Below are 20,118 nucleotides of genomic sequence, written 5' to 3'. Positions count from 1 at the left end.
GAATTTCAAGCTTTAAATTATCCACTTTTGACTGTAATTCCATTAATTCCTTATTCCACTGTTTTTGTTTATTTTTATACCATCCTGCTGCTCTTCCATATAGGTATGCCTTCAGTGCATCCCATATATATATATTTCAGATACATCTTTCGTAAGATTCATATCTAAGAATGCTTGTGTCTCTTTAATATAAAATTCCTTAAAATCTTTGAGATTTGTTATGTAGGATGGTATTCTTGTTACTGATATCCTTCTCTTAAAACACAAGTCTATCTCAAACGTTATGGTGTTATGGTCTGAAAATGGACATGAAATTGTCTTGACTTTATTTAATTTAGTGGTTAAATCTTTTGTTATGTACACTCTATCTATTCTAGAGTATGCATTATGTCTATGGGAAAAATGTGTAAAGAATAGTGAATCTGGGATAGCATACTCATTTATGTCAACTATATTAAAAGTTTCAACAAACTCAGATAATAACTTTGTTAAAGGTGATCTCTTACATGTAGTTTTAGTATTTGTGTCAGTTTCTTTTATAATGCAATTGAAATCTCCAGCTACAATTAAATTGTCGTTGGCATATTGTACTATGTCATCTAAGTGTTGTTTGGCCACTCTAACTCCTAGTCCTGGTATCCAATAAATATTCAGTAATGTATATACCATTTCTTTGATAGATATTGTCACTAGACAAAACATTCCTGAGTTGTCATGAAACGTGTTTATGATTTTAGGCATTAAAGTAGTGTTTTTCCACAAAATTGCTATTCTCCTTCGCTTTTGACTATAGGTGGAACTTACTAGTACTGTATAATTTTTATTGTTTATTTTATTTTTGCCTTCCTGTGTAAGGTGGGTTTCCTGCAAAAACACTAGTTGTGCTTCACATAGCTTTACATATCTGTAAAGACTTCCCCTTTTGCAGTTAGTATTTAAACCATTTACATTAATAGATATACATTTTGCAATTGGATTTATATTAGCTTTGCTTTTATCCATATTCATATACTCATAACAATGTGTAGATGAGTGTACATGAAGAGAATGACTTGTTCTTTCTTCTTCCAACAGTATTACAATAGATTATAGACACAAAATAAAAGTACATTAGAAGATCATAACTGAAAACATTATAAGATAAACAACCACCAAACCCCTTCATGAGAAAAAACATCTCATCCTTGAATGATCTAACCATTCAAGCGATCCCTCTACATCTGCATTTCAGCATCCTCCCCCAGCCCCGCTACATGGTAGTTTTATAATGAAAAGTATCTTATATATCTTTTAAGTATACATGTATTTGTATTTACATATTGCTTAAATACAGTCTTTATCTATTTTTGATATTTTATAAAACACCAAGGCAACACAACTATACCTAGATTTAATTTGGCTTTGTTTAAATTGTAAAATAAAATCTCTTATTTTAATATATCTTTTGTATAGGAATAACAGTTATGCATCTTAAAAGTAATATGCGTGCTGTTTATCTCCCTTATAGTGTGAGTGACATTCATAGGTATCACACTTTTGTAATGTTCTATATAAAAAAAAAATGTTAAGCATTATATGCATCAGTTAACTGTACTACAACTTAATTAAATCATGAAGTGTCCGTAACAATGCATATAATATTACACTTTTATCGTCATTTATCAGTAATCTTATAGGTTTCATTTAATTCAAAAAATCATATTTTAGTGGCATGAATGTTACTAATTTGTTGCTGGCATTGGTATTATATAGTTTAAGACTATATTTTTAGGCAGTTCCTATATATTCTTAGTGCCACTGGCACATTTCACCGCTAGTATACCACGTATGTCATATGTCAAATAGCAACTCATAATCCTTATGATATTACAGGATTTATCTACAGTGTTATAACTGTAAGGTTGGAAAATATAACAAGCAAAGTATACTTTAAATATGCTATATCACAATTGTTTGGTACTTATTACTGTCAACCCTTCTACATACACGGGAAAGGATAACCTTATATGACCACCGACCCAACCCTTCTACATACACGGGAAAGGATAACCTTATATGACCACCGACCATTTTTCTTCTTTTTTCTCTTCATCCTTCTTTTCTTCATTTTTTAATAAATATTTATTTCTATTGTGGCTTCTTTGAAATTAGTGAGGGAACTCAATATCATATTATAGATAATATAGAACATTCAAACCGAGAACACGCCCGATGTAGAGACATATTCTCAACTCAAGTGGTCCACACCATATATTTATAACATTGCAGTCAGAAATATACTAATGAATAAGCAATAACCAGTAGCTTTGCAGCATGTGTGTGTCTCTAACAAGTATATACCTATAGGATATTAAAAAGAATAGATAGCAAGCTCTTCTTTCATAATCAACAAATGCTTGGTATTTACTTTCATAGACAGAAAATAGACCTCTTATTTATATGCATATCATGTACCAACAACAATATATTAGTAAATGCCTATGCTATTCAAGTCATATTTTAATACTTGTCATATTTTAAAAAACATGACATATATAGATACTATAAAAGTGATTAATATGAGATATAGCTGACAATGGCTTTAGCGTTTGTGATGATATATAATATATATTCAGTATTATAAATAAAAGTACATTGCATGTCTATTTGTAATCTAAGGTTCAAGGCTGATCAATTCAGACATACAAGACAATCTCTTTAGCCTTGGTCATATGATGGAAGTTACTGTCTCTACGCAACTATTCATTTTCAGTGAGGATGTTCAATATTAGTATAACTTGCTTTTAATAAAAGCATACTTATAATTAGCAGTTCTTTTCTATGTATATATAATAATATCATAAGCAAGTCTATGAGATTTTTTCTTGCTCATTACTGCTTAATGACTGTGCTACTTGACTAATTTAATATTTGCAGAGTATCTTAATAATTAAACAGCAACTCTTTTTTACCTTTAAAATGCCTAATAACAAATAGCCACATTCATGAACCATACTTGACTTACTGTCCTTAAGGTTGCGTACACTAACTGCAATGTGTTTACAAATATGTTATATAGTTCCAGTCAAGGACTTAAATATATTACATTTTCATAAAATTAAGTTAAATTATAGTAATTTACTTGGGTGATGTTATTAGAAAAGATTGTAGTAAAGTCTGTATGTGTTAACTATTCATACAGTTTCTTCCAAGTGATATACTTCTTTTTAAGCCTTGTGTGCTGTTTATGTGTACAATTCAAAATGAATAACAAATGTTACAATATAATAAAACATCATGCATGTGTTAATACCTTCTAAATTTGTTAGGTACTTCAGTATACTTTTAATATTTGTTATACTGTAAAAGCACTTTGCCATCTCATAAATAGTGTGCTTGTTACTTTAAGTAGCTTAAGAGCTTAAACAACACCCATACTGCCTTGTTTCAGTGCTGACATCACTCAGACAGACTGTTTACTTTCATTTTGTGCTGTTCGTACATTTGTAGAGGATTTAACACACACTAATGGATTCTAACTAAAGAACCTCCATTCTAGGGATGGTAAAATAAGAGTTCCCAGCTCGTTACCATGGCGGGAAGCCAAAAACAAAGTAAGTGAAGCTTTTAGAGCTTTTTAAACTGAACACAAGCTCATTAAACTGCGATTGGTTTTCTTAACATTAAGGGCAGATATATAAGCCAGTTGTTTGTTAGTCAAAAAGGCACTTTTAGTATCAAAAAATTGATAGATAACTACTTTTCAAGGCACTTTTTGACAGTTATTACTATCAGCTTTTATATATTATTATGTGAATTAAATGCAGCAGTTTAGATATTTCATGCAGCTTAGTGTAAATAATATAAAAATAATCATGTTCATTTAAGCACACCACATTAATATGTCAGTGTAAATGCATCATATTCTATACTAGTAGTAAAAGGCAGGTAATTTATAAATGAATTATCTAAATATCATTTAGAGTTAGAGAAATCATGACTGTAAGTATTTACACTGTAGTAAAGAAAGATATGTTACCTTGCTTTCTTTAGGGTTGTTTCCTTTAGTTATAAAATGTCCTGTTTATCCTGTATTTATATTGCTTCAAAGACTGACACATATGTAAAGCATGAATGCTTTTAAAGAATAACTTTTTTACCTTACAGAGCAAACAGAAAACAATAATGTTTGTGCTTTTCATGTGTCTCTTAGCTTCTTCTTCTTCTTCTTATCAGCAGTGCTCCATTCATTTTTTTCTGCATGTCTCTTTACCCCAAAGGAGCTCCAATCCATTTCTTCCACTTTATCCAAGGTTTTATTAGCTGAAAGATAAGAGACTGTTGCTTGTAGAGTGTCAAAAGTTTTAGGACATTCAGTAAAAAATATTTTTATTCTTGCAGGGAACAGCAAGTGGACTTTAAGTTGTCTTTTTTTCAATTCCTTTATCAGGGGGACACATGCTTTTCTTGCAGTTATAACTCCAGCAGAATAATCATTATCAAATCTGATTATGTTGTCTTTGTATTTAACAGGAGAAGTTGACCATGCTGTCTTTAAAATAAGTTCCTTGTTCTGTGATGAAAAAAACTTTACTATTATTGATCTCGGATGATTTTTTGATTTGATGGTTGATGAAGCAGCTCTTAAGGATCTATGGGCTCTCTCAATTCCATATGAAAGAGCTTCAGGCAATTTTAAAACTTCTGGTAACCAGATAGTAAGGAAAGTCACCATGTTATCTCCCTCTGTTTTCTCTGGCAGCCCATAGATGTGAAGGTTATTTCGTCTGGACCTGTTCTCTAGATCCTCTATTTTATTTTGTAATGAAGCATTTTGTTTTGATAAAAAATGTAGCTGAAGATCTTGTTCTGAGAATCTGCCCTCAGTGTCATTTGAACTTCACATGTTAAAATTTGTATTAAGGAAATAACGCAAAAAGACCACGATTGCTCAGAATGGGGGCAGCACATATAAAGCATGTTTTTTGCCTGAATAAAGCATAACAAGAGATTCTAATGTCAGTTTAAATAAATTGAGCATCGTTATGTCCATGAGTCATGAAACCAGAGAGTTTATCACAGAACATGCTCCACTTAAAGAAATCTCAATCCCTCTCAGCTACATGCTCTAGGGACCTAAAACTTGTCTTCACAATAAACAGAACATGCTGGAGTTATAAATTCCTGTCCCAGAGACTTCCCATACTCTGAAACAGACTACCTTTTTATGTCAAACAAAGCTCCTCATTAGCACTCTTCAAGAAAAATCTTGATGACTGGATGGGAAATAGGAAATTCACCCCAGGGATCACTTCTGTGGCTCTGCTCGACAGGGTCACAGGATAATAATTTTATTGGGTGGCAAAAGCCAGGATACCTTTTTGGCTAGGCTTATATAGGCCATAAGGCTAATAGCCTAGAACCTACCTATGAACCAATGAACCTGTGAACAGGAAAAAGATAAAATGAAAAAAAAAAGAATCTTTCTATAAAAAACTTATAAAGGATTCTGCAAAATATCCTGTTGACATGGAATTAATGGGAACAGATTACATAGTCAATGTAATGATTAGATCACATTACTTAATTAATAATATGACTTCCTGGTCTGCACGCATAACCAAGACTCTTCCCGTTAAAAGCTCTTATATTCTACTCAGCAGAAAAAAAAATTATTTTCAAGGCAAAGTCAAGTCCCATACTTCAAACACTCTTGCTGGGGTGCTGGACAATTGCATAGCTGAAGTTATTTTAGATTAGCTCCTAAAATATCTTAATGCTAACAGACCATTATATCTGTCTGTTAGAGCACTCCTTTATAATCTTTATTTACCAACATCTCTTTCTGGGAATATGCAGGCTATCGTAATCACCACAATCTCCTTAATGACTTTTTTATTTAGTAAGCTAGGTGACAAAAATGATCCTTAAAAAGATATCAATATCTGCTTCATCTACCAAAATAAAAGTATTTAAAATGAATAAAATTAAGCATTGGTTTTAATTAGTGTTTTCCTTGAAATTCACAAATAAATAAATAAATAATGCAAAAAGTTAGCACTTATATTTTTGACTAAAACCATAATTTTTGACTTTCCTTCAAGTGATGACTTGACAACTTTAAGATTTGTGGGTTTAAGTGTACATAAATTATATTTGTAGCAGAAACTGTCATGATTTTAACTTATGCTTCAGTAATGCCTTTTCCATTTGTATTCCTCATTTCATGAATTTAATTTTGCTGTGAGTTTTATCTGAATGTGTGGAATGGTCTGAGTATGTAATATACTTGTAACGTGCATTTGCACTATTCTCTAATATGATGAGACCATGAAGATAGAATGAGTCGATGGAAATTACAGTGAAGAATGAAAGTTTGTTGTTATGCATTAAAATATTTTTTAGGGGGTACATTACCACAAATATGAGAGGATTACATCACCCCAGCTGCTTATATATACTAACTATAGAATACTGTACCTATGAGAAAAAGAAATTCCCTGAGATATGGCAGTTTTGGACTGCTAGAGTCTTTGAACTTTCAAATGAACGAATCCACTTACACGTATAATTTCTAAATAATCAAGTACAAGTTTCTTTTAAAAGATTTCATAAAACGTACAATGGCTACGAATACTAGTATAACTGCTTTTCCTTAAATGTTCAGGCTTCAGTAAGGATTATTTTACTTTAAGAAGCCTATACGCAGTAGCCCATGTCTAGTTAATAAATGACAACTTTCTCACAAAGTTGCTTTTCGCTAAATATGATGTAACAGGAATGTCCTTCCACACACTGTAATAACGTTTCATATTCCTTTTTTTTTTTTTTTACTTTAAACAGTTAAGGTCATCTGGTAGAACATATTTATATATATATGTTAAACTTCAATACATTGTCAGATCTTGTGGTCCCATCCAATACCTCACATTCAATACAGCTCTCTATAATGGTGAAACTATTTTTTTTTTGTCATCTGTTCCTTGTTTACATCATTATTCTAATCATCTTACAAGAAAGTACAATCAGTTGACTATGGTTAACCTTTATCCATGCCAGTTTTAGATTTTTTGTTTTTGCTTAATAGTTAATAGATGAATCAATCAATTTGTGCATGCTTACTTGTTAACTTTGTAGATGGATTGATACAAGACCATTTTTAGCCACAACTCAGATTTAAAGCACAGTGCAATAACAAATGTAAAATGCATGAAATACATAGAGGTTGAAGGTGATTTTAATGAAAACCTACTCATAACATATAAACACCCTTCCAATAAGAATAAGGCATACATGGAAGGATACATGTAGGTTGCATATACCAAAAGAATAATCATGCTTATGTAATGGAACAACAATTTTCTAAAGTGAAAAAAGACAAATGATTACTAAAAGGCAACTATAAACAACATATATTTAGCTACCCTGATTTAATGTATGCAGTAAGATACACTTCTATTACTACATAGCAGAAAACATAAAGTGTGTTCTGCAGTGCTACACCAACTATATTGCACAATCTGAAAATGGAGTAGGCAACATTATCAGCCATTAATCCAGAAAAAAGAGCACTTATAAGACTCAGGGAAGTGACACCCAAGGCAGACATGAGAATGCAGAAGGAGATTTTGATTTCTTGGGAAAGATAGTTTTGGGAACAAGGGATAATTTAAAAAAATGTCCTTTCAGCAATTGGAAGACTGATGGATGATCTGGTCAGAAATATAGCTCCTTAGTCAGTAATTCTTTTTTAATTTCCCTTTTTGTTTGCAAATGGGGGAGGAATATTACTTAGTTAATAAGAAAGGTAGCCATGACAATTACAGATGACTTCCTGTGAGTAGCAGAGAGGGAGAGATGAACTGATGGGTTTTATTTACTGCACAATTATATCATTTGATTCTGATTGATAGAACATATTCAAGCTTACACATAAGGTTGTGAGCAATGTATTGATGTATTAGCTTTCCATTTAACAAAACAAATTACCTTATAGCAAAGCTAAAGCATTTTAGCACCTTAACTAGATCAGAGTCTACTCAAGTAAAATTGTGGGGGTCTATAATAAATGATATATAATAATTTCATGTCATGCTCTATGTACATATACAGCCCTATATAAGTAGACATAGACTTCTGTATCTGTCTTATTCTGAATAATATAATAGTACTGTTACTGAATGCTGTTTTCTTTATTTTTCTAGTGCATATAATATACTATCTAGCAAAACATTCATTTTGGGAGCACTAGTATTTCTAAATTTATATGAGCATATGTATTGAAACTCTTTTGTTATATATTGTAAGATGTATTATATTTTAACATATGAGGAATTATTTTCAGCTTTGGTTATGATTTATATGGAGCTTTTTGTCCCTGGGCCTATACTGAACATGGAATTTTACCTCTGTTAATTTTTCCTGTAAATAAAAGCAAATAAATCAATAGTAAATATGTTAGTACAGATTTTTTTGTGTGTGATTTTTAGGCTCTGGTCTGTGTTAGATAACACTGACACAGTCTTCACAAGACTGCAAGTTAGTGTGTGTGGGTGCCTATCCAATGACAGAGTTGAGAGCAATCTTTCTGGAGATGTCTTGGTCTAAATGAGCCTTATACCTGACCAATGAGTACTAGCATATTGTAATAGAACATGGTTAGCCAAAGATGTAGTATTTTATGGATTAATAAAGTGCGAAAGCAGAATGGGACCTGTTACAGATACAAAATGCCAAAGGCACCGGTTACAGATCCCTGAGGACTTTCAACAAAACACAAATGACTAACCGTGGGATTCAGAAAATGTCTCTTCCTGCACTAAATGCCCACCATAGATTTGCCAAGCAGCATGACAAAGAGAAATTCCTATTCAAAGACAAGTTATAGCTGCAATGAGAAAGAACTCATTAGCAGCTCATTACCATATCTCTGAATCAAGCACTGCACTGTCAGACCTAACCTTCCATATAAGTGCTATGTCTAGCAGCCCATGCGTCATGTATACAATGTAGCCACCTGCACACAAACACACACACACACACACACACACACACACACACACACACACACACACACACACACACAGACACTCATTCCACTTCATTTCTGTCCCTACAGATGTGTTCACATACTCACACAATGACAAGCCCCACCCTCATTGCACTGCTGTACTTACTTGCAGAAGTAGTGCTCCCATAGGAGTGAAAGGGTGACATCTGTCCTTCCATGACATTCTGTTTTTCTTCCACGCATAAAATTTTACTCATTTAGTGATTCTCTAAATGACGTGACTGAGTTATTCAGGACCCATGAACATTTCTGCTGGGGATCACATGGGTAATTATCCCATTCCCCAGATTCCCACATTAGCATGCAGCTTCCCTTATTAGACCACTCTATGTGCTTGGGTCCCCAGTTGAGAAAGATTCACAGTATTGGAGCAGTTTTAGAATTTGAAAGACTTAAGAGTGATACAGAAATCTTCTGACATAAGACTTCTGCTAAGTCTTCCTAAAGACTAGTGTAAGCCTATGTAACAAAATTTTAAGACTAACCAATTCAAATGAGCATCAAATGACCATAAACATGTCTCCATTTAACAATCTCTTGTCTGTGTAAATCAGAATGGAACCAATATCTACAAAAATAACAGTCAGAATGTTGACTATTTTTCTGATATTATCATAATAGTGCAAAAGTAAACTATATTCGTTAGTATGTTCTGATAACTGATGGCGGACCCTTAGAGTAAAATAAAAATAAAAAAATATGTGAATAGTTAGCAATAGATGTTGCTTCATATTACGTAGAAGAATCTTTATTAGGATCATTCAAAAAACATTACTGCTATGTGAATGCTTGGCTTTTCCCTGAAAGACTGATTTGCAGATCTAGTGGGATTTTCCCTTTCTCCAGGATTATAAGATGTGCAGCCCTGGCACTGGGGATTTATTTTAATACTGCCCTCTCTTCTCGGTACTGATAATTCTAGACTGGTCTGATCATCTTTCTTAGTTTTTCATTAAATACCTCACATTGTTTTGCATCTCATAACATATATTAGACATTCATTTTTTTTCTATTCAAAACACAGAAACATTAAAGTGTGTGAATTAAATACAAGTTCAATACTGTGATTTGAATATCATTGCCAACAATAAACAGACTCAGTCTGTATATCACCCTGACCACCTGCAGGATACAACAGAAGTGTGTGTGTTTTCAATAGTGTAGACCACTACACCGATTGCTGTGGCATTTCAGTAGCCACATCACCACATCACCAACTTCTAGTAGCCTTCTCCTAATCATCACAATTCCTCCTCATAATCATTTTACCTGCAAGTTCTGCATCTACTCCTAACCTTATCAGCTTATCAGCTTGTTAAGTATTTCTTGCTGTAGTAATAAAGCAAGAGTTGTAAAGAAGTCCTGTTATCCTGCATCCTACTGTTTTCACTCATAAAGCTCTATTAGTAATCAGTCTCAAAACTGGACATTTCCTTGACATCTTGTCTTGACAATAAATCCATGAAGGTTTGGATTCTGAAATTTGCTGTCTTTTACAAAGATCTCAATTATTTATCTCAAAATCCCCTTTAAATCTGATTTTATCATCCTGCTATCTGACCTGCAGTTTCCCAAACTGCCATCATACTTTTCTTCAACAAGAATGCAATGGGAATTGTTTTGTAGCCAAGCAGTAATTATCTGCTGCAAAGAGCTGCGTTAACATTTTCTGTTGGTAGTTCTGCAATAGGTTTTGACTGTTCTGACGAGTATCCCACCTGCTTCACCCACTTATAAACTGGGCAGTTCTTTATACATCCTTTATCTTCTAAATGGCCTCTGCCCATCTCTACCTCCACTTGCCCTCTTCCCTATAGAAAAAAATTCCATCTCTTTCTTTAATTTCTAAATACTGAGACAAAAGAACTCATTCAGTATTTCATTGGTGAGCTTGTCATAATTAAACTACCATCCATCTTGATCAACCTGTTTAAGTTGATGTTCCTTTCTCTTCTTCATAAAATATACCTGAAAATGCTTTTTGTTCCCACTATCAGACACATTTCAGTACTGGTCCAGCATCCTCCTTCCTCATCTATTTAGTTGTCTCACTCCTTTCTTGATATACTCTAGGTTTTCTTCCTCCTTGCCTGTTTCTTTTTTACCATTTTCATGATCTCTTCTTATTTCTGAGTGCAAACTTAAACCACTTGCTCAGCTACTTTGGTCTCTTGAGCTTTACCTTCCTGCGTTTTGGCAAGAATCCATGGGTTTCATTTGGAATGTTATCTCTGAATTTTATCCACAGATTGTTCTCCCTATTTGTTCATCTTCATTATCCAATTGTCCCTCTACATCCACTTTCATCTGCTTTTGTTAGAACTTTTTTTTTTTGTTTTTGCAGTCCAGACTGCTCTTAGCATCCCTTATGCTCTCAAATGTTTTTCTAATGTTGACTATACTATAGAATGTTCACCTTTGGCAAGATGATATCTCACCTCAACAGTATGAACTTTACCTGTTTCAGGTACCAACCTATGCCAAATGAACTATTTTTCCTAAGTTTGTATTTTTCAAACATCCTGTATGCTTACTATCCCCTTTCCTTTCATTATGGCTGTTCTCTACTAAAGTAGTTGTTCTGCTTCAGATGCTTTTTATTCCTTTTTTCTTCCTTAGTCTATCTTTTACCTCTCTTCGTAGTAACATTGTAGTTCCCATACCCCATAAACCTCTTACTCAGCAGCTTGCTTCTCCATGTCTCCTCAGGTTGCAACATGATGAAAGTTCAAATGGGAGACAAAATGGTTGAGCCATCACATCCAATAACTTAAATATGTTAACTACATCACTGCATAACCATATAGGGAAGAGAAAAGACCACATAGACACTGAATCATTGCTAGTGTGTAAACAGATTTACTCCAAGTGTGTTTCTGTAAGGAAATTTGCATCAAATGATTTCAGCATCAGATGTTTTAACTCAAGTTGAAATTTTGTCATTTATCATTTCATTTGTGTTCATTTTCCTAGCCTTTACTTTCATTCATCAATGAAGGAGTCATAATTGTCTACTCAAAAATTAAAACTGCATAAAGGCATTATTATGAAAAGTATAGTTCAAAACAAATCAGTTTTCTAAAATTCTTTGCACTTGATTTATGATTGTTGATGAGGTCTGTAGACTCCCAAACCAGGATATTTCAGGCAAGTTATTTATATGAAGGTCTTCAAAAATGACATCCCTTTTCTGTAGCATATAGGGAATATTTAAATTTGCATTTTCTGAAGGAATTTTTTTGCTCAAAAATTTCCAAGTGTTTTTCACTCAGAAATAAAAGAGACCATGAAAGTGGTAACCATGAAACTGGTAAAAAGAAAGATGCAAAGTAGAAGAGAAGCTAGAGTATATCAAACAAGGAATAGGACAACTAAATAGATGAGGAAGGATAATGCAGGGCATGTACTGAAATTTGTCTGGCTAATAAATTGGGAATTTAAAGCATTTTCAGGTGCATTTCATGAAGGAAAAAATAGGGACACCAACTTAAACAGGTTGATGAAGTTAGATGGTAGTTTAATTATGACAATCTCACCAATGAAATACTGAATTAATTATTTTATCTTGGTATTTAGAAATTAAAGAAAAGGAATGATTTTTTAGCAAAGGAAAGAAGGCAAATGGAGATTAGAGATTATTATTAGTGGTAGTATTTTTAAAGGTTCCAAGTTTCCTTTCAACTTTAATTTCTTAATATTTGTTAGAGAGCTTAAATATAATAGCATTGTCCACTGAACCCAGAGTTAAACATATTGGATTGGTTTGTCTGTTAGCCATATTTGCTACAATCAATTGAGCATCACATCTCCCTGTCAGAGTTGTAACAATTTACTTCAGATTATTACAGTTAAAAAACTTAAAGAAATGTTTTTGCTTACATAGTAATATTGTGATATCTGTATTAGTTTATATTTGAATAAATTAAGTCAACTATTATACTACTGCTATGGAAATTGTGTAAATTCACTGAGAAAAATATTAATGCTCACCTGAAGGGTATAATATTGTGCACTACCCAATTTTTTTGTATCATTGCAATAATAATAATACATATATCAGCATTTACTGATGCTCTGGCCAGCAGGAAGAATAAAGAACATTATACTAATGACAATACAGTCTTCTAGCCAATACCTACATCTGTAAATTTTTTTTTTGATGTTTTACTGGAACATGGGCTGGTAGTCCAGGCATTGGATTTAACATAATAGCTAGGCTAACCATAATTTGGGGGTGGGGGGGTCTTAATAAGGTGACTACCTTGGGCAAACCCAGGCCAGTAGAGAGGCAGGGAAGATGGATTTTTTTATAGACTGGTTGGCTGAAAGTTTGAGGGGCAAAATGTCAGTTCATTTGCATTCACAATGTATGAGTTCAGGAAGTGAGGTAATAAAGAAAATATTTCTGGAAAATGTATTGCAGAATAACAGAATGTTTCTAATTATATTACCTTTTAAAAATCTTTGATATGGTCATGTAGTGGTACAACTATGTTAAGAAATGGGGCTTACTGTAAAGATTATGTGATTGGTTGTGTTTGAATGATTGCAGTGATAGGTCATTCAAGTAAGAAAAGTGGTAGTAGTTAATTCTTTGTCTAAATAAACAGGATTTTGCAGCTCATATGCTCACAATAGAGGATTTTCTTTATTCTGGAATTCAGTGGATTATTCATGATGTATGTCTCCTTAATTTTATTACAGCCTCTACCTTATTGGTGCTATCAGTATCTTAAATTTATTTAGTGGAAGCCTGAAACAGCCTTCCACCAGAATCTCAAAACTTTGCCAGGACATCTTGGAACCCTCTATCCTGTCATTGCTAAAATACTAAAAAGCATGATGAAATGCTTTCATTTATAATACCTGTGTTTACTTAACCTATCTGAATGATATATGTTCCTGGATCAGGGATATCAGACCAACATTTTCTGCGTGCGCAAAAGAAGAGTGCACATACAAATGCACATCTCATCAACGTTACACATTGCATTTGGTAACTCTGAGAAGTATGAAAGTCTAAAAGGGCCATTCTTCCTTTTTTTGTGGGAGCAATATAAATGCAGACTGAAGGTCCATTTTTCTGAAATGTTGCACCTCCTTTTCCTTTTTAATATCCACTGCCTCATTCAGAGATATTTGCTTCTCTTTGATTCTGCTCTTGACAGAAGCTCCTTTGTGAGCAAATAAAGACTAAATTACCTAAAACATTATCTACTTAAAATGCATAAGACTCCATGAGGAACCATAAACATTAGCATTTAGTACTTACATAAAGGGTGGATTTTCTTTACCATTTAGCTATGATACATTCTATGCTCTGATTTAAAATTAATACACACTTTCTCTGGCTTACCCATTTAATTGAATAATAAGAAAACAAATCCAATGTGCCTTTACACACTTATGAAGACCAACCCTATCCAAATTCCCAACTTCCAGAATGCAGAAATCAGTACAACTGCCCTGTATCCTGTAACCCTCTAAGGAGACCATGTCTTATATTTTCCCATCCTATTATCTGGTGGCATCAATTGTCCTTTTCCTCACTGGCCCACTTAACATGCTTTTTGTTCCTTAACATATCTCCATGAAAAGACAATATTAACCAAATGGAAGATGGCTACTACTCCCTGTAGAAATATTAACTTGAAATTTCATTGCACTTTTATTGCAGTCCCCTCACTTCACATTACCTTGTCACCTTGATAACTTAATCCCCAAGACAGTCACTGCAGATATGTCAGTCTTATTTAATGATCCCTTCCATGCAATCATTCATTTTGTAGGCATAGCAGTGCTTACCTGACATCCTTGAAATGCCCAGCCCGAATCCAGATCTTTTCTTGTTAAGAAACCTGTCTTAATCATGATATCCAATCTGATATCCAATTGCTAATCAGCCCAGCTGAGACCCCTAATTTTGATCCTGATTTTTTTCTAAATCTCTGGCTATATTAAAGTAACCGCATATCTGATTAAGTGAGACAGCTTCTACACATGACTCTCTGGTATGCAAGCTGTAGGAGAGTAAATGCAGGCTCCATTTTTATTCGAAGAAGCATGGAACAGCAAATTGCATCAACACAAATATCCCAGGTTGTCACTTCAGTCTTATGGATTCTTGCTTTCTTTATTGCATAAAGAATAACACATATATCCCAGGTTGTCACTTAAGTCTTATGGATTCTTTCTTTCTTTATTGCAAAAAGAATAACCTTCATATACTTTGCCCTGGACCGGATTCTTCCAAGTACTGAGTTTTTACATTTTAACAGGTTCATAACTTCTTACTAAGCTAACAGTAAATAGAACATTGAAAATGTATTTATTTTATTTTATTTTACAAGGATGTTCTCTTCATGCTCACTGTAGAATCTCATACATGTATATATATGTATCTTATAATTTTCCATGATACCTGTATGCACTTCATAAGATTAACAACATTTTGCAATTCATACTTAACTATTTGCATATCACGTGAACTATGTAGTACACAGTACACATGTTGTGAGGGCGCATATGTAATAAATATCAAAGAGAATATAATGTGAATATTAACTTATCTTTGAAGCAATGAAAAAAATGTTCTTTGGCATGACTTTGATATAGGGCATTTGTACAGATATATTCAGCCTGGAGTGATTCATCCATTAGACATTTCTCTCAAATAATATATTGTTAGTAAAATAACAAATAATGCAAGTTATGATTTCACTAATAGATGGGTATTATCATCAAGTTCCTGAGAGCTGTAAAGTCATCCTTTATGTTCAATGATATTTTTACTGCTCTAACAGAATTATGAGGGGAACAATTTAGGCTATGCATGCTAATGCCTCAATGTTGAATGTTCCATGAAATTACTAAAACAGTAACATATATTTCCCTTTACTTTGAATTATATTTTTACTACAGTTGTTAGGAGTGTTGCTCATAAGTCGAGCCAAAATTCAGCAAATAAACAGCTATGACAATATTTCTATGAATGGATAACCATTTGCATTTCTAAAAACGTGTTTACATGTTTTGCATTGTAACTAAATATTCATAATTATTATTATTATGGTGACCGTGTAGAAAGACAAGGATGTTCTCTTCATTCTCACTGTAAGATGACATCCATAATTGAAAAGCACATTTTCTTCTTCCTATTCGACTTAATCATATTTCTGTTGAAGAATGTTCAAGAATATCAGGATCAATGATAAATGATACACAGTTGCATTTTTTTTCATTGATTGCAGTCTTATAGGAGACTTTTTTGAATATATGTGCCTCTTGTGTCTGATGAGAAATTCAATTTGAAATATGTTGCAATATTAGTATATTGTATATCATATTAGAACTGACCAGCAAATTTCATTTTATTTTCTGACTTGAATTTTTACATATAGGTTCATATGTTCATTCGTAAGTACCAGGCTAGCTGCCCTTGCTGACCATTTTAAGCCTAGCCAGTTTCCCTTTCTGTGCTGTAAATAACTTATCCCATTTGGCTATAGATTGGCCTTACCCATCCTATTTTTGATAATTCTATACTACCCAATAGAATAACTGGGGTCATGCCATAGAAAAACTGATGGACTCATGAACAGGATAAAGCATTTAAAAGCTGTTTCTGTACATTGATAGCACTGGCAGCAGTCCTGGGGTAAATTTTCTGTTTCCCATCCATAGATCTAAGTTACACTTGAAAATGGACAGGGATGAACTTTGCTTTATGTGGATAAGAAGTGTGTTTTATAGCAGTAGTATCATCTGCAAAATATCTCTTCCCTTCAAAGCATTCTATTGATGTTGCAAAATAGGTTTATATCCCTAGACTGAATATTTCTGATGCCATTTGACTGGGTGATGTGCAGTAAATCCATTAGTAATAGGTCAGAGGATGCTTTGCATGCCAGACACAGGTTATAGCAGTCTGTAGGATACTGAGTATAGTGACAGGAGTTTGAGTAAGTCCATGTAGAACACATTGCTTAGGCCTTGTATCATTTAGTAGGGTGTCTCTGTGGGCATTCCTGATGCTGTGTGTGTCTGGACAGATACATGACAAATGGGACATTACATTTAGTGACTGGCCTAAAGAGAGCTGAGTAAAGGGGAACAATTACATCACTAGATCTGGACACAATCCCTTTGTTTATAAACTGTGCAATATGGAAGATTTTCTTACAATGGACATATGTTGGTTAAAAGTTAGGTCGCTATCCACATACGTTTAAAAACCCTGAAGAACTGGGTCAACTCCTAAGGGCATATTGCCAATGTAGTAGTTGCTTGTGGTAGATAGCTTCCCAAAGGATACAATAATGCATTTTCTAGCATTTAGTTTCAGACCATGATTTTTACATATAACAGTTATTTATTTGAGACAAACCCTACTGCAGGATGGCCAAGTCATTTGGGGATTTGACGACTGCTCTTAGCTTGAAGTTATCTGCAAATTTAGTCAGCCAGAGTCCTTTAGTATTGGCATTTACTTCTGAAAAGTAGATGACAAACAAGAGAGGTCCCAGCACAGTACCCTAGGGATTCCAGTAATAACTGATCTCTTTGTGGAGGTAATTTACCCTATTTGATTATCTGCATCCTATCAATGAGTCAGTTGGCAATCCAGTGGTGGACACAGGGGTTTATTCACTGTTTATTTAGCCTTTCTACTATACATGACTGAGGAATTGTATCAAATGTTTTGACCAGGTCAAGGTATGCAGTGTATATTGTTCGGACTTCATCCATTGGTTTTTGAACTTTTCCAAAAAATCCACCAGGTTGAGTAAGCATAACCTGCCCTTCCTTGATGAATCTAAACTTTTTGTGGGTCTAGTGTTTGGAGGTTCCCTGTGCTCTGATTGATTCATTCCATGTTATGTCTTGCAGTGGCTTTGCAAATGAGGCTGCTCAGACTTATGGGTCTATATTTGCCTGGGTCTGCGAAAGGTCATCCCTTATGCACGGGAATGATTGCAGCAGTTCTCCATTCACTTGGTACAAAACCTGTATGGAGGTTGAAACTGAACAGTGTTTTAAGGGTGAAGCGAAGTCATGCTTCATGCTATTTAAGATGCATCCAGAGATATGGTCAGGACACAATGATGCTGTATTTTTAGCTTTTGATAATACTTTTAGGACTTAGTCTTGTGTGGTAGATGGAGTTGATCCAGTTTCAGGTATATTTTGAAGGATAGACGGAGGGGAGACAGTGATAAAGTTAGAGGTAAATTTATCAGCTAGTTGGTTAGCTATATCTTTAGTTTCAGTATAGGAAAAATTGTTCACAATCAGCTCAGCAGTTTGTTGAGTTGTACTTTTGAGGTTACGAACATAGCTAAAAAAAAAGATTTGCGATTGTCTTTGGAATTGATAGCTATTTTAGCCTCTTATTACGCTCCTGAGTTGTTTGTTTATTTTGATGACAAGGATATTTGTTGCAAAGGCACCGATTCCAGTCGACCATTACATTGTAAAATATTGATGCAATTGTAAAATAATGTAATACTGTTATAGTCTGATGAAAAGTTTGGTATTGAACTGCAACAATACCTAAACATCTACAGCAAGTCTAGGTATTGATATTTTTTTCATGAAATTAAAACATGTTTATTCAATAATTTATCTGTTAATGTATAAAGAATGTAATTAAAAAGTTACTAAATAATTATTTTGTTAAAGCGTGGTAAGCATAAATAAATTCTACTTGTCATTATTTTCCAGCTGTCCTTTGAAACAAAGTTAATTTTATAAATAACAACATAATTGTTTTATTTTTAAGACAACACAGCCAGCATTGTTACAAAAAGGAAAAGGTTTAGCCGGAAAACCCAAGAGGTGTATTATCTTCCAATTATTATCTCTGATGGGGGGACTCCAACCCTCAGCAGCAGCAGTACCCTCACTATAAGAGTGTGTGCATGTGAACGAGATGGAAGTGTCCGGACATGCCATGCTGAAGCTTTTCTCTCTGCAGCTGGACTGAGTACAGGAGCATTAATTGCAATTCTTCTCTGTGTCATAATTTTGCTTGGTGAGTATTATAAGAATCATGAGCTGTTTGTACAGAAAATTGTTTATATTAGCATGTCCAAAAAATAACATTTTTATTTTAAAGGCAGGTTTTTTGGGGCAACTAATATTTTTAATATGCTCAAAAGAATGATATAGTTAAATCAGAGAAAATAAATAAATTTCATGAGGATTCAAGCAATATACGATTATCTTTCCAGGTAATTTTAAACACACAAAAATATAGAATGTGGCAACCTTTTATGTGTGCATAGTTATGAAATTATTATTTTTATACAATGTCAAATGATGAAAAGTTTACAAATTGTATTTACTGCTTCAAATTACAGAAGTATGTTTTGTTCTTTTCAGTATTGTTCCCCTTACACTGCTGTTTTTTTTTTTTTTTTTTGCTTTATTTCAATGGCTGCTCCTGCTTTTGCTTTCATGAGGCAGATAAACAGTGTAAAGGTTTGCATCACGTTGACACCTTTTACCTCCAGCGTAATATACTCGTGTGATCTGATGGAATCACAAGAAACCTTGTAGGCTTCATCCATCTTATCTCATGCAGAATACATGCCCTTTAATAATTTTAAGTATGTTTGTACCATTTGTACTAGTGAATGAATTATTCTACCATGAAGAAACAAAACAGATGAGGCTCACCACGGCCAATTCAAAAAACTCTTTTATTGACTGCAGTATCAGTAAGCACTTTCACGTTCTCCCAAACACTTCCTCAGACTTCAAAACAGTTACACTCTAAAACATTCCATTTAAATACACTCATCAATGTAAAACAACCATTCAAAGTTGTTACAATATAATCACCTTTTGCAACAAATAAAATATATAAAGCACTGAATAAAACACAAAAAAAACATAAAAATATTATTCTATTCATCATTTAAAACAAAATAAAAATATTCAAACGTATATATAAACATATAAAGCATCACGATAAAAATATATTTAAAAAAATATATTTTAAAAGACTAGTGTTTATAGCGGCGTGCTGCTAAGAAAGGTTTCAAAGTAACCTTTTCATTAAGTCC

The 20,118-nt window shown here is 33.5% G+C and overlaps 1 protein-coding gene across 4 annotated transcripts in view; it reads left to right on the top strand.

The window, feature by feature from the left end:
* Positions 1-20,118, top strand: part of CDH18 (cadherin 18) — a 3,071,238-nt gene that overhangs the window by 2,982,230 nt on the left and 68,890 nt on the right. For all 4 annotated transcript variants that reach the window (XM_044065283.1, XM_044065285.1, XM_044065286.1 and 1 more), the window contains one exon: positions 18,831-19,082. In XM_044065283.1, coding sequence (XP_043921218.1) covers positions 18,831-19,082 — 252 coding nt within the window. The remainder of the gene's footprint in view (positions 1-18,830; positions 19,083-20,118) is intronic.

The sequence above is a fragment of the Protopterus annectens genome, chromosome 3.part0 (genome assembly GCF_019279795.1).
Source record: "Protopterus annectens isolate FY-2018-M chromosome 3.part0, PAN1.0, whole genome shotgun sequence".
NCBI lineage: Eukaryota > Metazoa > Chordata > Ceratodontiformes > Protopteridae > Protopterus > Protopterus annectens.
This window is presented reverse-complemented; position numbering and strand designations above follow the sequence as displayed.